General features: G+C 41.2%; 1 protein-coding gene across 1 annotated transcript; it reads right to left on the bottom strand.

Annotated features, from left to right (window-relative positions):
* Positions 1 to 640: 640 nt before the first annotated feature.
* Positions 641 to 16,320, bottom strand: lg01h9orf85 (linkage group 01 C9orf85 homolog). Its single transcript, XM_061897859.1, has 4 exons — positions 16,092 to 16,320; positions 11,328 to 11,434; positions 5,706 to 5,819; positions 641 to 3,780 (listed from the first exon to the last, which is right to left on the bottom strand). Exons 1-4 carry the CDS (start codon positions 16,191 to 16,193, stop codon positions 3,543 to 3,545), a joined length of 561 nt encoding a protein of 186 aa, XP_061753843.1. The 5' UTR covers positions 16,194 to 16,320; the 3' UTR covers positions 641 to 3,542.
* Positions 16,321 to 19,362: the final 3,042 nt, after the last annotated feature.

The raw sequence follows: 19,362 nt of genomic DNA, 5'->3' as shown, positions 1-19,362 counted from the left end.
TCCAAGGTTCTCAGAGTCATCATTGTCACCGACGTCCCACTGGGTGTGAGTTTTCCTTGCCCTTATGTGGGCTCTACCGAGGATGTCGTTGTGGTTTGTATTGGGGTTTGTGCAGCCCTTTGAGACACTAGTGATTTAGGGCTATATAAATAAACATTGATTGATTGACTGATTGATTGAAATGTTACAGACAAAAGCTATTAGAAGTGGCGGCCATATTTGATTGGCCGCTGTGGCGACCCCCAAGGTCACCGACGCGAGTGCCCTAGCTAAATCATTTAAGTATGCCCTGAGCTACACCTGTGCCAAATTGGGCGATTTTAGACAAAAGTAAACGAAAATATCCCTAAGGGCTATTTGGGAACTTTTAGATTGAGACGATTATGCCCTAATTATGTGTCTGCATACGAACGTTTCATTCATTCATTCAGTGTCACGCTGAGCAGTACACTATTAGTCACTTCTCAGCGCTTTAGCATGCGTGCTTTGTCTGTGTTTTTTAATGTCCATTTTGCTAACTCAATATGAGTCCCAAAAAAACAACATACCATCGTGGAAAGAAGGAGGGAATCGCTGTGGAGACTATTTGCAAATAATACATTAATAGGGCGCTCAAATACGAAAGAATAAGCGAGGCATGTTTTGTACCACAGCAAGTTTTAATTGTGATGGGACCAGACATTTCTGGAAAAGGATGCCAAAGCAGACTTATTTCACAGAGGGAGAAAAGAGTTGCCTCTCATTCAGCGGCGCCTTTTTCAAGCGCTTACACACACACGTGATCCCTTACCTCCGATCCCACCCTTCTCTCCCTGTGTCTGCTCCTTCCTCGTTCAGCTACTCCTTCGCCGATGTTAATGCAAGCGGGTTTTAAGTTTTTAAAAGTTTATTTTCGTGGTTTATGATCTTTGGTGAAGACACTAAAGGAACTTCTGTGAGTGTGTGGCTTCTTGTTTTGTCTTGTTAAAGAGAACTTTGATCCATCACTTCATTGTTATGTTTGTTCGATATACAGTTCTGTATATCGGTTGGGGACATCTCTACGCTGCTGATCCGCTTGAGATGGTTTCCTGTGGACGGGACTCTCACTGCTGTCTTGGAGCCACTATGGATTGAACTTTCACAGTATCATGTTAGACCCGCTCGACATCCATTGCTTTCGGTCCCCTAGAGGGGGGGGGTTGCCCACATCTGAGGTCCTCTCCAAGGTTTCTCATAGTCAGCATTGTCGCTGGCGTCCCACTGAATGTGAATTCTCCCTGCCCACTGGGTGTGAGTTTTCCTTGCCCTTTTGTGGGTTCTTCCGAGGATGTTGTAGTCGTAATGATTTGTGCAGTCCTTTGAGACATTTGTGATTTGGGGCTATATAAATAAACATTGATTGATTGATTGACTTCATATTTACATTGTTTCGTATGGAGAATTTTTCTTCGCTATACAAACTTTTCTATTTACGAACCCTGTTCAAAAACCGGTCAAGTTCTTAAACAGAGGTTCCACTGCACTAAAGGGGAACATTATCACAATTTCTGAAGGGTTTAAACCAATAAAAATCAGTTCCCAGTAGTGATGCACCGATTAATCGGTAACCAAATATATTCGGCTGAATATGGCAAAAAAAGCCACATTCGGCCTTCGGTGGAATTGAGTTAAAAACAAGGCCGAATAGTGGCGTGTGACGCAATTTTTTGACGCGGTGACGCAATCAACCAACGTGCAGTGACGCGGTGACGTTGGGATATGTTGTGTACCTGTATAAGTGTATGAGGTTACAAGCACACACTTATTGAGATTTAGTGGGGCCTCGGTTTACATTATTAGCCTGTTGTGTAGGCTACCTGTATAAGTGTAAGAGGTAACAAGCACACACTTAATTGAGATTTACTTGAGCCTTCTGTTTACATTATTAGCATATCTACTGTGGCTAAGCAGACTTTTGCCAAAAGGACAATTCATTTGTTGTGGGCTTATCCACTTTAATGCACTTTTTTTTTTTTTTGGAATGCATGTTTTGTTTGAAGGCCTAATATAAATGAAAAACTTTGTGCTTTTTTTGAAAAGCAAAGGCTACTGGATTATTTAAAAAAATGTCAATATTCAATAAAAAATTACCTTATTTGAAAAACATGTCTAAATATTTCTCTTAGGCTATTTATGCAATATTAAAAAAATTGTGAAAAACTGCATTCATTATTCGGTGTTCGGCCTTCGGTCAAGCGTTTACATTTTATTCGGCTTCGGCCACAAATTTTAATTTCGGTGCATCCCTAGTTCCCAGTGGCTTATTTTATTTTTCAAAGTTTTTCTCGAAATTTTACCCATCACGCAATATCCCGAAAAACGGCTTCAAAGTGCCTGATTTACACCATTGCGATATCCACCCGTCTATTTTCCTGTGACGTCACTGCGGGAAGCTACCAAAAACAAACATGGCGGATAGCACAGAAAGGTATAGCACAGTAGCTCGGATTCAGACTCGGATTTCAGCGCCGTAAGCAATTCTACAGATTACGCATGTATTGAAACAGATGGTCGGAGTATGGAGGCAGGTACCGAAAACGACATTAAAGAAGAAACAGAAGCTTTTGAGCCATATCACGATAGACAGCGGCACGAGAGAAAGCGCGGATGAATTCGACGATCACCTTCTAACCAACGATTGGTATGCGTTTGTTTGGCATTAAATGTGGGTGGAGGGAAAGGCTGGATCCAAATATAGCTACAAATGAGGCATAATGATGCAATATGCACATACAGCTATCCTAAATAGCATGTTAGCATCGATTAGCTTGCAGTCATGCCGTCACCAAATATGTCTGATTAGCACACTCAACATCAATAACATCAACAAAACTCACCTTTGTGATTTCGTTGACTTTATTGTTGGAAATGCATCTGCTTTGAGTGTCGCAGGATATCCACACATTCTTGCCATCTCTGTTGTAGCATAGCTGTCGTCGGTACAGTGTGCAGAACAAACAAGGGACTTTCGCATCTTTTGACCACTGGTGCAACTTGAAACAGTCTCTGTTCGTGTTGTTACACCCTCCGACAACACACCGACGAGGCATAACGTCTCCAAGGTACGGAAAACAGTCAAAAAAAATGGAAATAACAGAGCTGTTTTGACTTGGTGTGTGTAATGTGTTTGAGAAAATGGCGGATTGCTTCATGTTGTGACGTCACGGGTGAAAGGTCATTGTTTAGACAGCGAACAATTGAAAGGCGTTCAAATCGCCAAATTCACCCGTTTAGAGTTCGGAAATCGGTTAAAAAAACATATGGTCTTTTTTCGGCAACATCAAGGTATATATTGATGCTTACATAGGTCTGGTGATAATGTTCCCCTTTCAGAGAATGTGTACTGTACTTGAAAGAACTGTATATGGTTCTAATGAAGTGTCCAGCACGTGTACAGGTTTTATATTCTTCAACATGTATGATCCAACATCGCCATTGCTGACAGTTCAGCCACATTTCTGCATGCCTACCAGATCACATCCATGCCCAAGGGTCAGCCCCTCCAGGTCGCGCCATCACCTTTACTCTGTAATGTTCACTCTGGACATATCAGGAAGTGGAGCGCACTTGTTGTTTGTCTCCTTTGGTGTTGCATTACTGTCACAGTTGTCATCTTCAAAATCACCGAAGTCCTCCTCATCATCCTCGTCATAATCCTCATCCCTGTCCGAGGTATCCACGTCCTTCTTTCTGCACGTTGTGACTCCGTCTTTGAGATCTTCCTGTTCCTTTTCTTCTTGGTCCAAATGCGAGTTGACTCTGCACAAAAGGCAGAAAAACATGTCCATGGTAAATGATTGTAACATTCATCTTAGTTGTCGTTTCCTTGACCAGATTTGGATGTGTTATGGGAAAAAACATTGCGAATGCTAATAGTAACTTTTCAATGGCAAATCCAACGTAAATTTGCTTGTAAAGAACATAATGTCATGTCTGTCTTGAGTTTCCAATAATTTCTACAACTCTTATTTTTTTGTGATAAAGTGATTGGAGCACATACTTCGTCAAAAAATCTTTCATGAAGTGTGGTTCTTTTATGAATTTATTATGTGTTTACTGAAAATGTGACCAAATTTGCTGGGTCAAAAGTATACATACAGCAATGTTAATATTTGCTTACATGTCCCTTGGCAAGTTTCACTGCAATAAGGCACTTTTGGTAGCCATCCACAAGCTTTTGGCAAGCTTCTTGTTGAATTTGTGACCACTCCTCTTGACAAAATTGGTGCAGTTAAGCTAAATTTGTTGGTTTTCTGACATGGACTTGTTTTTTCAGCGTTGTCCACATGTTCTCAATGGGGTTTTAGTCAGGACTTTGGGAAGGCCATTCTAAAACCTTAATTCTAGCCTGATTTAGCCATTCCTTTAGCTATTTTTGATGTGGGTTTGCGGTTATTGTCCTGTTGGAACACCCAATTGCGCCCATGACCCAACCTCCTGGCTGATGATTTTAGGTTGTCCTGAAGAATTTGGAAGTAATCCTCCTTCTTCATAGTTCCTTTACTCTCTGTAAAGCACCAGTTGCATTGGCAGCAAAGCAGGCCCAGAGAGTAATACTACCACCACCATGCCTGACGGTAGGGTGGTGTTCCTGGGATTAAAGACCTCACCTTTTCTCCTCCAAACATATCGCTGGGTATTGTGGCCAAACAGCTCACTTTTTGTTTCATCTGATCACAGAACTTTCCTCCATAAGGTCTTAACTTTGTCCATGTGATCAGCAGCAAACTTAAGACGAGCCTTAAGGTGTCGCTTTTGGAGCGAGGGCTTCCTTCCTGCACGGTAGCCTCTCAGTCCATGGACATGCAAAACACGCTTGATTGTGGACACTGACATCTGTGCTCCAGCAGCTTCCAATTCATTGCAGAACTGCTTTTTGGTGGTTTTCAGTTGACTCTTGATCACCCTGACCAATTTTCTCTCAGCAGCAGGTGATAGCTTGTGTTTTCTTCCTGATAGTGGCAGTGACAAAACTCTGCCATGCACTTTACACTTACGAACACTTTTCTGCACAGTCGCACTTGGGACCTTAAGCTGCCTTGAAATGGCTCCAAGTGACTTTCCTGACTTATTCAAATCAATAATTATTTTTTCCAATCTGTGCTGAGTTCTTATGACTTTCCCATTGTCGCGTTTATAAAAGAGTTTAATGACTGCATCACATGAGCCCTATTAAAATGGGCTCAGAGAAGTAAACAGGTGTCGACAATCATTTCATTCATATGAAGATAAAAGGCCATGCCGTGAAACTGGTTTCATTTGATTGTAACTTTTCTACATCACCAAAATTGATCTTTTATGTTGCTCTATGTATACTTTTGACCCAGCAGATTTGGTCACATTTTCAGTAGACCCATAATTAATTCATAAAAGAACAAAACTTCATGAATTATTTTTGTGAAAAACATGTGCCCAATCACAAAAAAAATAAGAGTTGTAGAAATTATTGGTCCTCGGGACCAAACATGAGGGAAGCACTAAAAGGTTAAAAAAAAAATCGACATATTGTATAGCTTTTCAAAAATTAAAAAAATATCAGTGTGCGGCCCTCAGTGGAAAAAAGTTTGGACACCCCTGCTTTAAAGCGGTAGCATGTAATAGCAGCACTAATATTGCATTCTTTACAAAATTAATCGTGATTGTGTGATCAATAGACAACAATTTACCATTAGTAGAGCACTTACGGGATGACAATGTCCTCTTTCTTTCCACATTTGCAGCACATGTCAAGCTGAAGGGAACATGGCTTACAAATGACGTGATACGCATCCTTCACCGTCTTCTGACAACATTTGATACTGAAATAAAAAACATGCACATTAGATGGTACAAAGCAGTGACTCTCAACCTGGGCTCCGTCAAGAACCACCTACATATTCATACGCAGTGTTACTGTTCAAACTATGTGTAATGTTACAGTGGCACAAAATATGAAATATACTTGTTAAATAAAACCTCTGCCTTGCTCTAGAGTCCAATTGGGCTACGGCTTATTGACCTCAGTGCAGATTTAGGCTTATTTTGAAAGGTTTCGAGATAGATATATAAGCGATTGTGAAAAAAATATTTAAAATGGAAAGGAGTGGATTTTTAAACATGAGAAAAAAATAATTTTCAATGATTTAAACCATTTATTATCACCTAGAGCAGTGATTCTCAAATGGAGGTACGCGAAGATATGCCAAAGGGTACATGAGATTTTTTTTTTAAATATTCTAAAAAATAGCAACAATTAAAAAACTCCTTTAGGAATATATTTAATTAATAATACTTCAACAAAACATGAATGTAAGTTCATAAACTGTGAAAAGAAATGCAACAATGCAATATTCAGTGTTGACAGCTAGAATTTTTGTGGACATGTTTCATAAATATTGATGTTAAAGATGTATTTTTTGGTGAAGAAATGTTAAGTTCATGAATCCAGATGGTTCTCTATTACAATCCCCAAAGAGGGCACTTTAAGTTGATGGTTACGTCTACGTGTAGAAATCTTTATTTATAATTAAATCACTTGTTTATTTTCAAACAAGTTTTTAGTTATTTTTATTTTTTTCCCCAAATTGTTCAAGAAAGACCACTACAAATGAGCAATATTTTGCACTGGTATACAATTTAATAAATCAGAAACTGATGACATATTTTACTTCATCTCTTTTTGTCCAACCAAAAATTATTTGCTCTGATTAGGGGGTACTTGAATTGAGAAAATGTTCACAGGGGGTACATCACTGGAAAAAGGTTACTGCTACCTCACTTCACTTGAAAATCACGACATCATCTCTTTATATTTGAGAAATCCACAAATTAAACATTAACAAAGTTGGACTATTTAGTGCATTGCTAAGTAACGTATTTGATTGACATAACGACTGCCATGCTGCTGTGATCATGACGCTAATGAGAAAAATAAGTTTGTTTGCAGTTGATTTCCTGCTAAAAATATTAATCTCATCAACAATTCATGTCTGCAGTTTGTATAGTGTGAAGTTCATATTTTGTCTCGTTATTTAGCTTTAGATGTCCCTGTTGTTCAGCAATGTTTACTTGCGATATCAAGATTCAGCATTTTCTGCTGGGCCTAACATTGATTTATTCATCTATTTTATTAATATTAGTAAAGATGTTTTTGATGCAAACAAATATCACCAAAGGCACTATAATGTGGTCATCTAGGTCAAATAAAGCCGTCGGCATTTCTGCACAACAACTAAGTTTTTAGTTTCTGTTATGAAAATCGAGAAAGAAAATACGGTGGATTGGACCAACAATCAGAATCAGAATCAGCTTTATTGTCATTACGCAGGGTAACGAGATTGAGGCCATTCTATACAGTGCGATGTGTGCATGCAAGAAAACAATGTTTAAATATATAAAAATATAAAAAATATAGAAGTGCAAAGAAAGGTGTGGAAGAGAACAGTGTACACTATATTTTCTGTACAATGTACACTCTGTGCAAATGTACACTATACACTCTGTTCAAATGTGACTATACACTGTAAAAAAGTACACTCTATACAGTGGGTGAAATGAATATATATTGTACATGAAAAAAAAAAACAGGGTGGTTGTTGGAAAGGCTTATTGCACTGAAGAGAAGGCAGTGATGAGGGTCAATGTGGCAGTCCGTTCAGGGTGGTTATGGCCCTGGGGAAGGAGCTGTTCTTTAGCCTGTTTGTCTTGGTTTTATTGCACCTGTAGCGCTTCCCAGAGGGCAGCAGGTGGAACAGGTCAGAGCCAGGGAGGGTGCTATCTTTGATGATGGCACTGGCTCTGTTGAGGCAGCGGGAGGTGTAGATGTCCATCAGAGAGGGGAGAGGGCGGCCGATGATCTTCTGAGCAGTCTTGACCACTCTTTGCAGCCTCTCCCTGTCTGCTGCAGTGCAGCTGCCGTACCATATTGTAATACAGTAGGTCAGCAGGCTCTCGATGGACGAGCGGTAGAAGGTCAGCAGCAGGTCAGGCTTCAGGTTGTACTTCCCGAGGACTCTCAGGAAGTGTAGCCGCTGCTGAGCTTTCTTCATGATTGATGTGGTGTTGACTGTCCAGGAAAAGTCATTAGAGATGTGGACTCCAAGGTACCTGAAGGAGCGGACCCTCTCCACACGCTCGCTGTTGACGTAGAGGGGGGCAGGGTCGGTGCTGCTCCTCCTGAAGTCGACGATGATCTCTCTGGTCTTGCTGGTGTTGAGAGAGAGGTTGTTCTACGAAGACCAGGCCATCAGCATTAGGACCTCCTCTCTGTAGGGAGCCTCGTCACCCCTGGAGATGAGCCAGACCACTGTGGTATCGTCAGCGAACTGACGATAAGGCTGTCACCGTGGGCTGCACTGCAGTCATGGGTGTAGAAGAAGTATAGGAGGGGGCTCAGCACACAGCCCTGTGGGGACCCGATGCTCAGCGTGCGGGTGGATGAGCGATGGGGGCCAAGTCTCACATTCTGGGGTTGGTCCGTTAGGAAGTCCCTTATCCAGGCGCTTGTGAGAGGGGGGAGGCCAAGAGTGTCCAGTTTATTGCAGTGTCTGTCCAGGATTATTGTATTGAAGGCAGAACTATAATCCACAGAGAGCATTCGGACGTAGCTCTGCTGCTGCTCCAGGTGGTTCAGAAAAGAGTGGAGAGCAACAGCGATTACGTCCTCTGTGGATCTGTTCGCCTGGTATGCGAACTGGTAGGGGTCGAAGTCTGGAGGGATATGGTCCTTGATGTGCTGGAGAACCAGTCTCTCGAAGCACTTCATGATTACCGGAGTGAGGGCCACCCGTCGGTAATCATTCAGGATGGTGATGGGAGACTTCTTCGGCACCGGGATTATTGTAGATGACTTCGGCAGGATGGGATGACTGCCTGAGCCAGGGAGAGGTTGAAGATCCTGGTCAGGGAGGGAAGCGAGCTGGTGGGCGCACGCCCTAAGCACCTTTCCAGGTACACCCTCTGGTCCGGCAGCCTTCCTAGGGTTCACAGCCAGGAGCACTCGTCTGACACTGTGCTCCTGTACAGTGAGAGGAGTGGTGCCGGAGCCCGGTGGGGCCGGGGGAAAGGCTGGAGCAGATGAGTGTCGCTGGGGAGTTTCGAAAAGGGCGAAGAAACAGTTAAGCTCCTCTGCCAGTGTCAAACTCTGACCCGCTGTTGTCACATCGCAGCCTCTGAAGTTTGTGATGTCATGAATGCCCCGCCACACCTCCCGTGAGTTATTGCTGGACAGATGGAATTCTACGCACCTCCTGTGGTCCGCCTTTGCTTTTTTAATCCCTCTCTTCAGGTCGGCTGTAGCAGCACTGTACAGTGCCCTGTACCCTGACCTGAAGGCTGCGTCGCGGGCCCTGAGGAGTGTGTGTACCTGGCTGGTCATCCGGGGTTTCTTGTTGGGGTAAACCCGGATGGTTTTTTCCACAGTCACATTCCCGATGCAGAACGGTATGTAGTCCAGCACCGTTCCTGTGGCTGTCTCCAGCTCCTGTTGTTGGAAGAGGTCCCAGTCTGTGTGTTGGAAGCAGTCCTGAAGTTTGGGGAGTGAAATGTCAGGCCAGGTCATAACAGTCTTTGTGATAGGCCTGGCGTCTGATGGGGGTGTAGGTAGGAGAGAGCAGGAGGGAAAGATGGTCTGACTGTCCAAGCTGGGGGAGGGGTGTACAGTTGTGATCAAAATTATTCAACCCCCACACAATTTTGGTGTTTTAACAAGATGGACATTTATTCCGTATTTTGTTTATAGTCATATCAAATAAATATGCATTAACTATTAAAACAATAAGCAGATAAGGGATCTTCCAGAATTATCCTAGTAAATGTGTCTTATTACATCTGAAACACTCACACTGCCGCCGCCCGGAACCATCGCTTTTTTTTTCTTCTAGTTCTTCACTATTAATATGCTATTTCACTAATCTTTCATCCTCGCTTTCTCGGTCCGAATTGCTCTTACTGCTGGTGGCTCCCATTATAAACAATGTGAATATATGTGGAGCCCTGCAACTCGTGATGTCACGTGCACATACTTCCGGTAAAGGCAGGGCTTTTTTATTTGCAACCAAAAGTTGCAAACTTTATCGTCGATGTTCTCTACTAAATCCTTTCAGCAAAAATATGGCAATATCGCGAAATGATCAAGTATGACATATAGAATGGACCTGCGATTCCCGTTTAAATAAGAAAATCTCATTTCAGTAGGCCTTTAACATGCGTCACTGCACACCATAAGAGGATACACTAGCTAACCGCTAATAGCAATTTAACGCTCCGGAATATAATCAAACTAGTGGATCTAAACAAGTTTTGACTGTAACGATACAAAGTACAAGAGCCATACATAGTCAACACTACAATGATTACGTTTGTATTTTTTATCATCACAAAATCTTTTGTCATTTTTTTATTGTTTAGAAACCCAGGAAATACATATCTGGACACAGGAAACCTTTAATTATGACCAATGTATGACCCTGTAACTACTTGGTATTGGATTGATACCAAAAAGTAACAATACTTATGTACAGTAATAAACAGAAGAATAAGTGATTATTACACTTTAAACAGAACTGTAGATAGAACATGTTAATATCGGCTTGTTTTACATTTTAACACTAAATGAACAAGTAGATTAACAATCTATTTTCTACCGCTTGTCCTTCATGGTTTTGACAAAATAATTAAATGAGAAATGACACAATATGTTACTGCATACGTCAGCAGCCAAATTAGGAGCCTTTGTTTGTTTACTTACTACTAAAAGAGAAGTTGTATAGTATGATGACTATCTTATTTAATGACAAAATGTGTATTTGATGCAATAAGAAATCTATGTAATGTATCCCAAGGTATTCTGTTAAAAAAAAAGCCAAAAATGATATTGTATTGTGGCCCCCTTTATTTTGAAAAGTATCAAAATAGCGGTACCAAATTATTTGAATCGGGACAACCCGAGTATCCTGTCCATGGCAAATCCAATGTAAATTAGCATCATTTTAGCACAATTTAAAGAGTGCAGTCTTACTTTAAATTGGAACATTTCTACCAAGCATACTTGCTTTCTTGGTGTTGAAAATTGCAACATTACTTACGGGAAGTTTTTTCTGAATCCGCCCTGAATGCTGCATGACTGTTTACGTGAGCCGGTGTTAAGTCTGCAACCGGACGTGACTTCACGCGCAACAAAAGTACTACAATTTGGCACTGTTTGATTTTACGTGAATCGATACCCGGGATTACTGCCGGAATTTGGTCAGTGCCTATTAGAGTACTCATCCCTAAGTAACACATTTTACTGCTGTTATGTTCAATGCATTCATTTAATTAGTCCTTACCATTTCCGGGGTTGTGTTAGAGACTTGTATTTGTTGTACTTCACTTTCCACTCGAGGACACCCTTGCAGTGTTGACAGAGTCCATCGTGGATCTTGGAGTTTGCCTTCTACATTTCAGAAATACATGGAAAAAAACATGTGAGAAACCATACAATTGCAGCGACAAGATTAGGCACACAAACTACACTGGTACATATTGGCTGTTCAGATTTTCTTTACAAAAGAGAAGTGTACGATACTTCTCTTGTTGCCTTATTTGTATTTGACTTTATCAAATGTATTTATATTATCATTTGGTGCTAAACTAAAGTCTTAAACAAGCTGCTGTGATTCATACTGCCTCTGCAGCACCTTGCATTGTCCCACCCACACAACCATCTGTTTGGTTACACGCGGAGCGGTAACAGCCAATCAGCAGTGCGTATTCAGATCGCTTTTTGACAGCCATTCAGCAGTGCGTATTCAGAGCGGTAACAGCCAATCAGCAGTGAGTATTCAGAGCGCATGGAGTCAGTGCTCACGGCAGAGGCAGGCAGAGAGGAGAGACGGTGCGGGTTAGCAGAAAAGTGTTTAGCAGGTGAGCATAATGCAACAGACTCTCTCCAAATTATGATAAACACCACTCAGGCAACTACCAGTAACATTACTATGAGCCCGTTGACGTTCTAGAAATATCTAGCTCACTCACAGTCCTTTAGGAAAAGGCTTATCAGCTTTTATAGTAATGTTAGCTCATTTTGCGGTGTGTGTGTGTGTGTGTGTGTGATCACAAATGGAGGAAGAACAGTTAATGCCCAAAATAAAGAGCAGGGGGTCCATCATATGGCGGTGGTTTGGCTTCAAGTGGGAAGATATTCAGCAGACAATAGCGAGAGAATGAAGCAAATTTAATGAATACAGTTTTGGTCAATTGACTTAGCTGTGATTTCCCTCTCTGCATGGAAGTTTATAAGTAGCATATAATAATGCAGTATGAAGAAGAATGTTTTAATGTAGACACATAGGATCATCATACTGCTGTGATTATATGCATCAAGTGTTCATTCAAGGCCAAGGCAAACTATTGTAACATATATCGTATATCACAATATGGCATAAAAAGTTCGCTATATTGATAAAAGCCAATATTGCTCAGCCCTAACACATATATATCCATCCATCCATTTTCTACCACTTATTCCCTTTCGGGGTCGCGGGGGGCGCTGGCGCCTATCTCAGCTACAATCGGGCGAAAGGCGGGGTATCACCTGGACAAGTCGCCATCTCATCGCAGGGCCAACACAGATAGACAACATTCACACTCACATTCACACACTAGGGCCAATTTAGTGTTGCCAATCAACCTATCCCCAGGTGCATGTCTTTAGAAGTGGGAGGAAGCCGGAGAAACCCGGAGGGATCCCACGCATTCACGGGGAGAACATGCAAACTCCACACAGAAAGATCCCGGGCCTGGATTTGAACCCAGGACTGCAGGACCTTCGTATTGTGAGGCAGACGCACTAACCCCTCTGCCACCGTGGTTGATATCAGTACTTCAGTCATCAACAATTGCATAAACAGAGAAATGGACATTGAAACAGTGTAGGTCTTACTTGGTAGGATATGTACAGCCAGCAGAGAACATAGTGAGTTCAGATAGCATAAGAGCAAGTAAATACATTAGAAGTACATTTGATTATTTACATTAGGTTATTTATAATCCGGGGAGATGGGATGTGAATGGAGGAAGGGTATTAGTAAAGGGTTGAAGTTGCCTGGAGGTGTTGTTTTAGAGCGGTTTTGAAGGAATATAGAGATGCACTTACTTTTACACCTGTTGGGAGTGCATTCCACATTGATGTGGCATAGAAAGAGAATAAGTTAAGACCTTTGTTGCATCGGAATCTGGGTTTAACGTGGTTTGTGGAACTCTCCCTGGTGTTGTGGTTATGGCGGTCATTTACGTTAAAGGCCTACTGAAACCCACTACTAGCCACTACGCAGTCTGATAGTTTATATATCAATGATGAAATATTAACATTGCATCACATGCCAATACGGCCTTTTTAGTTTACTAAATTGCAATTTTAAATTTCCTGGGACTTTTTTCTTGAAAACATCGCGTAATGATGACGTGTACGCGTGACGCCACGGGCTGTTATGAATATGAGCGCTGCACACACACACAGCTAAAAGTCATCTGCTTTAACGGCATAATTACACAGTATTTTTTAGATCTGTGTTGCTGAATATTTTACAATTTGTTCAATTAATATTGGAGAAGTCAAAGTAGAAGGATGGAGTTGGGAAGCTTTAGCCTTTAGCCACACAAAAACACGGTGATTCCTTGTTTAAAATTCACGGAGTTGAAACTTTACTATGGATCACAGCGGAAATGGATCCCGACCACTTGTCAACCAGCAGGTTTTGGTGAGAAAATTGTGGTTAAAAAGTCACCACTTACCGAATATCAGCTGAGCTTGTGCCGTCCGTACAGCTGCCGTCAACTTCCCCGAGACACCCGGCCGTGGACGTACACTTCCGACTATCAGGTACTGTTAAACTCACTAAAACACTAGCAACACAATAGAAAGATAAGGGATTTCCTAGAATTATTTTAGTAAATGTCTCTAAAAACATATGAATCCGTCTCAATGCAACGCGATTGCAATAGTGTTTTTTTGGGGGGGTTTTTGACTCAGTCGCTATAAATATCCTCAAACACAAATCTTTCACCTTCGCTCAAATTAATGGGGAAATTGTCCTTTTCTCGGGCTGAATAGCTGTTTTTGTTGGAGTCTCCTATTAAAATTAATGTGAATATATGAGGAGCCATCAACATGTGACGTCATCTTCTGCGACTTCCGGTAGAGGCAGGGCTTTTCTCCAGTTGCGAACTTCATCGTGGATGTTGTCTACTAAATCCTTTCAGCAAAAATATGGCAATATCGCGAAATGATCAAGTATGACACATAGAATGGACCTGCTATCCCCGTTTAAATAAGAAAATCTCATTTCAGTAGGCCTTTAAGAAAGTAGTTTGACATGTACTTCGGTATCAGGGAGGTGTAGCGGATTTTATAGACTAGGCTCAGTGCAAGTTGTTTTACTCTGTCCTCCACCCTGAGCCAGCCCACTTTGGAGAAGTGGGTTGGAGTGAGGTGTGATCTGGGGTGGAGGTCTAAAAGTAACCGGACTAGCTTATTCTGGGATGTTTGGAGTCTAGATTTGAGTGTTTTGGAGGTGCTGGAGTAGCAGGAGGTGCAAGCGTAATCGAAAAAGGGTTGAATGAGAGTTCCCGCAAGAATCTTCAGGGTGGTTTTGTTGACCAGGGAGGAGATTCTGTAGAGCAGGGGTGCCCATTACGTCGATCGCGAGCTACCAGTCGACCGCGGGGGGTGTGTCAGTCGATCTCCAGCCAGGCTTTTAAAAAAAATAGACCTAAAAATTTGTGATCATCAATCTTCACCAAGACGTCACTTAAATGACATTCACGGTACCGGAGGGTCTTGTGAGATGACGCTGGCTGCTGCAAGATCATTATTATGAAAATATGACCGAGAGGAAGGCGAGAAACACTTTTTATTTCAACAGACTCTCGCGCCGTACCTTCCGTCAAAACTCTAAAGGCCGACTGCACATTTCCTATCTTCACAATAAAAGCCCTGCTTCATGCTGCCTGCGCTAACTAAATACAGAGTCTCGGAAAACTGGCGTGCACAAGCGATCCCTCAGAAAGCTGGCGTGCACATCACTTGTGCAAGCCAGCATTCCGAGACTCTTATTTTGTTAACGCAGGCAGCATGAAGCAGGGCTTTTATTGTGAAGATAGGAAATGTGCAGTCGGCCTTTAGAGTTTTGACGGAAGGGACGGCGCGAAAGTCTGTTGAAATGAAAAGTGTTTCTCACCTTCCTCTCTGTCATTTTTTCATAATAATGAACTGGCAGCAGCCAGCGTCATCTCACAAGACCCTCGGGTGCCGTGAATGTCAATCAAGCAAGCTACGGAATTTGCCGCCAATGTTTTTCTTGTAAAGTGTATGGAAGCTGGATGAATTAGATGCCAAAAACCAACCACTTTCATGTGGTATTGTACAGAAAGGACAACTTTTTTTCTCCTCCATTTGAAAATGTGGGCGTTATCATCATTACTGTCTGATTCCAATCAATGCAAGTCATCAGAATCAGGTAATACACCAACTTATATTATTGTCTTTGTGAAAGAAAGACATCTATATGTGTTACACATGCTTGTATTATCATTAAACACATTTAACTTGTTTACAAAAATGTCTCTTTCATAAATAAATAAATATAAATGATATATATAAATGAGGTAGATCCCCTCGAGTTGGTCAATTGAAAAGTAGCTCGCCTGCAGAAAAAGTGTGGGCACCCCTGCTGTAGAGGAATCTCGTTCTTTGGTTGACCTTTTTGATTACCTTGGTTGGCATTTTATCACAGGAAAGATTAGCCTCTAGAATTGAACCTAGATAGGTGATCTCATCTTTCCTGGTGATAACAATGTCACCCACTTTTATAGTGAAGTCACTGACTTTAAGAAGGTTGAAATGGGACCCAAATAGGATGGATTCCGTTTCTTGTAAGAGAACAGCGCGTTGAGCAAAAAGTACAGAAACGGTGAACATTCAAAAGTTTAGAGAAGGTGAAATGACGATTGATGTAATATCCCCAACTGTTTGTGAGTAACGTAGAGATGTATTGGATGTGTTTTGAGAGGCACAACCATGCCGAAGTTACTCCGGCACATGCTGGTCTCACCTTTACTTGTGTGGACGCTCCATGTCGGTCGTTCTTGTAGGCAGAGATGTTTTGATGCCTTTGCCCTCGCGAGCGAGAAACGTTACCTTTTTGCGAACTCATTGGAATTGGTAAAAAAAAAAAAAAAAATGAAAGTTTAACTCCGAGTGGAATACAACATGTTTTGCCAACAACTTGTTTAAATATGGAGAGGACTGACCCCGGAAGTAATTACTCTTCGTTGTTTGTTTTGGTGAGCGTTACTGCCATCTACTGGAATGGAGTGCGACTCCAGATGCTAAATAATTGTATTTATTTTTTTAACTCTGTCTTTCCGAAATTTAAAAAAAATATGAATTGGTGTATGTTTCTGTTTTGAATGCATTCTTAAAAATATATACTGACCGTCTTGTTCTCTAACTTTTTTCAACAATGCCAGGAGGGGAACATATTTTTTTTGAGGAAAGACTGCATGGTGTGTTGTTTCCTTTAATGTTCATAGGCCTACAATGTTATGCAGAGGATTGATTGATTGATAATTTTATTAGTAGATTGCACAGTTCAGTACATATTCCGTACAATTGACCACTAAATGGTAACACCCAAATAAGTTTTTCAACTTGTTTAAAGGCCTACTGAAATTAGATTTTCTTATTTAAACAGGGATAGCAGGTCCATTCTATGTGTGTAACAGGGTCAACTATGTCTTGTAAATAATTTATTTTCTAATGTTTTATTATTCTTATCTGCTTTCTTGTGTATTTCAAGTAATCATTACATAGCATAGCTCGGTCGGTAGAGTGGCCGTGCCAGCAACTTGAGGGCTGCAGGTTCGATTCCCGCTTGTGCCATCCTAGTCACTGCCGTTGTGTCCTTGGGCAAGACACTTTACCCACCTGCTCCCAGTGCCACCCACACTGGTTTAAATGGAAATTAGATATTGGGTGTCACTATGTAAAGCGCTTTGAGTCACTTGAGAAAAGCGCTATATAAATATAATTCACTTCACTTATAATTACACAAAATATGTAAGTTACATGTAAATACCTGAATATTGTTTGATGTTTTGTCATTATATGCGTTGGACATGCCTTCCAACTTCTCTTTTTGTCTACGATAACGGGAGAGGTAGGCGTCCATGCGACGACAGAAAATGTTTTGTCTTGTTAAGAACTTCGACTCATTTCTTGTTCATTATTATATTTGTGTAGGGGCTCGACGATGGCACAAAGTTTTTGATGACAATTGTATTCTGTATTATCAGGTATGTTTTTATTTTACCTTGAATGTAACTAAGCCCACACTATTTGTCTACAATAAAGGGAGAGGGGCTCGACGATGGCCGAAAGTCTTTGATGACCATTGTGTTCTGTATTATCAGTAAAGTGCATCTGAGAAACCCATGGTGTCGGTCGTCTTCCATAAAAGCCACACAACGTAGAGGAAAAGCCCACCGGTTACATGTGTCATACTTGATCATTTCTCGATATTGCCATATTTTTGCTGAAAGGATTTAGTAGAGAACATCGATGATAAAGTTCGCAACTTTTGGTGATGATAAAAAAGCCTCGCCTTTACCGGAAGTCGCAGACGATAATGTCACAAGGGTGAGGGCTCCTCACGTCCTCACATTGTTTATAACGGGAGCCTCCAGCAGCAAGAGCTATTCGGACAGAGAAAACGACAATTTCCCCTTTAATTTGAGCGAGGATGAAAGATTCGTGGATGATGATATTGATAGCGAAGGACTAGAAAAAATAAATAAATAATAAAAACAAATAAAAAGCGACGGCTCCGGGCGACGGCAGTGTGAGCGTTTCAGATGTAATTATATACATTTACTAGAATAATTCTGGAAGATCCCTTATCTGCTTATTGTTTTAATAGTGTTTTAGTGAGATTGTAAAGACATACCTCGAGGTCGGATGGCTGCGGTGAACACGCAGTGTCTCAGAGAGAAGCTGAGGAGCCAAGCTCAGAGCTGCCTTTCAAACAGCTACTGCAGGAGGATGAATAATCCAATGATGTCTCCGGTAAGATATATATATCACAATTTTCCCATCCAAAATCATGCTGGTTGACGTAGAGAAACATGTTCGCTTGACCGCTCTGTGTTAAAAACAAAGAAACGTCGGCTGTGTCCCGGTGCTAAAGACAGCTGCAATCCACCGCTTTCCACCAACAGCATTGTTCTTTATAGTCTCCATTATTAATTGAACAAATTGCAAAAGATTCAGCAACACAGATGTCCAAATTACTGTGTAATTATGCGATGAAAAGAGACGACTTTTAGCCGTAACTGGTGCTGAGCTAATATTTCCTGACAGTCCGTGACGTCACGCGCACGCATCATCATTCCGCGGCGTTTTCAAAAAGAAAATCCGCGAGAAATTTTAACTTGCAATTTAGTTAACTAAACCGACCGTATTGGCATGTGTTGCAATGTTAATATTTCATCATTGATATATAAACTATTAGACTGCGTGGTCGGTAGTAGTGGGTTTCAGTAGGCCTTTAAGTCGGGGTCCACGTTAATCAATTCATGGTACAAATATATACTATCAGCATAATACAGTCATCACACAGGTTAATCATCATAGTATATACATTGAATTATTTACATTATTTACAATATGAGGGATGGGATGAGGAGCTTTGGTTGATATCAGTACTTCAGTCATCAACAATTGCCTCAACAGAGAAATGGACATTGAATTGATTAACGTGGACCCCGACTTAAACAAGTTGAAAAACTTATTCGGGTGTTACCATTTAGTGGTCAATTGTACGGAATATGTACTGTACTGTGCAATCTACTAATAAAAGTATCAATCAATCAATCAATCAAAACAGTGTAGGTCTTACTTAGTAGGATATGTACAGCCAGCAGAGAACATAGTGAGTTCAGATAGCATAAGAGCAAGTAAATATATTAGAAGTACATTTGATTATTTACATTTGTTTATTTATAATCCGGGGAGATGGGATGTGAATGGAGGAGGGTATTAGTAAAGGGTTGAAGTTGCCTGGAGGTGTTGTTTTAGAGCGGTTTTGAAGGAATATAGAGATGCACTTACTTTTACACCTGTTGGGAGTGCATTCCACATTAATGTGGCATAGAAAGAAAATGAGTTAAGACCTTTGTTAGATCGGAATCTGGGTTTAACGTGGTTTGTGGAACTCCCCCTGGTGTTGTGGTTATGGCGGTCATTTACGTTAAGGAGGTAGTTTGACATGTATCAGGGAGGTGTAGCGGATTTTATAGACTAAACGGTTAACAGTTTTATAGAAA

The sequence above is a fragment of the Nerophis ophidion genome, linkage group LG01 (genome assembly GCF_033978795.1).
Source record: "Nerophis ophidion isolate RoL-2023_Sa linkage group LG01, RoL_Noph_v1.0, whole genome shotgun sequence".
NCBI classification, from domain to species: domain Eukaryota; kingdom Metazoa; phylum Chordata; class Actinopteri; order Syngnathiformes; family Syngnathidae; genus Nerophis; species Nerophis ophidion.
The sequence above is the reverse complement of the archived record's forward strand: the minus strand, read 5'-3'. Positions and strand labels throughout refer to the sequence as shown.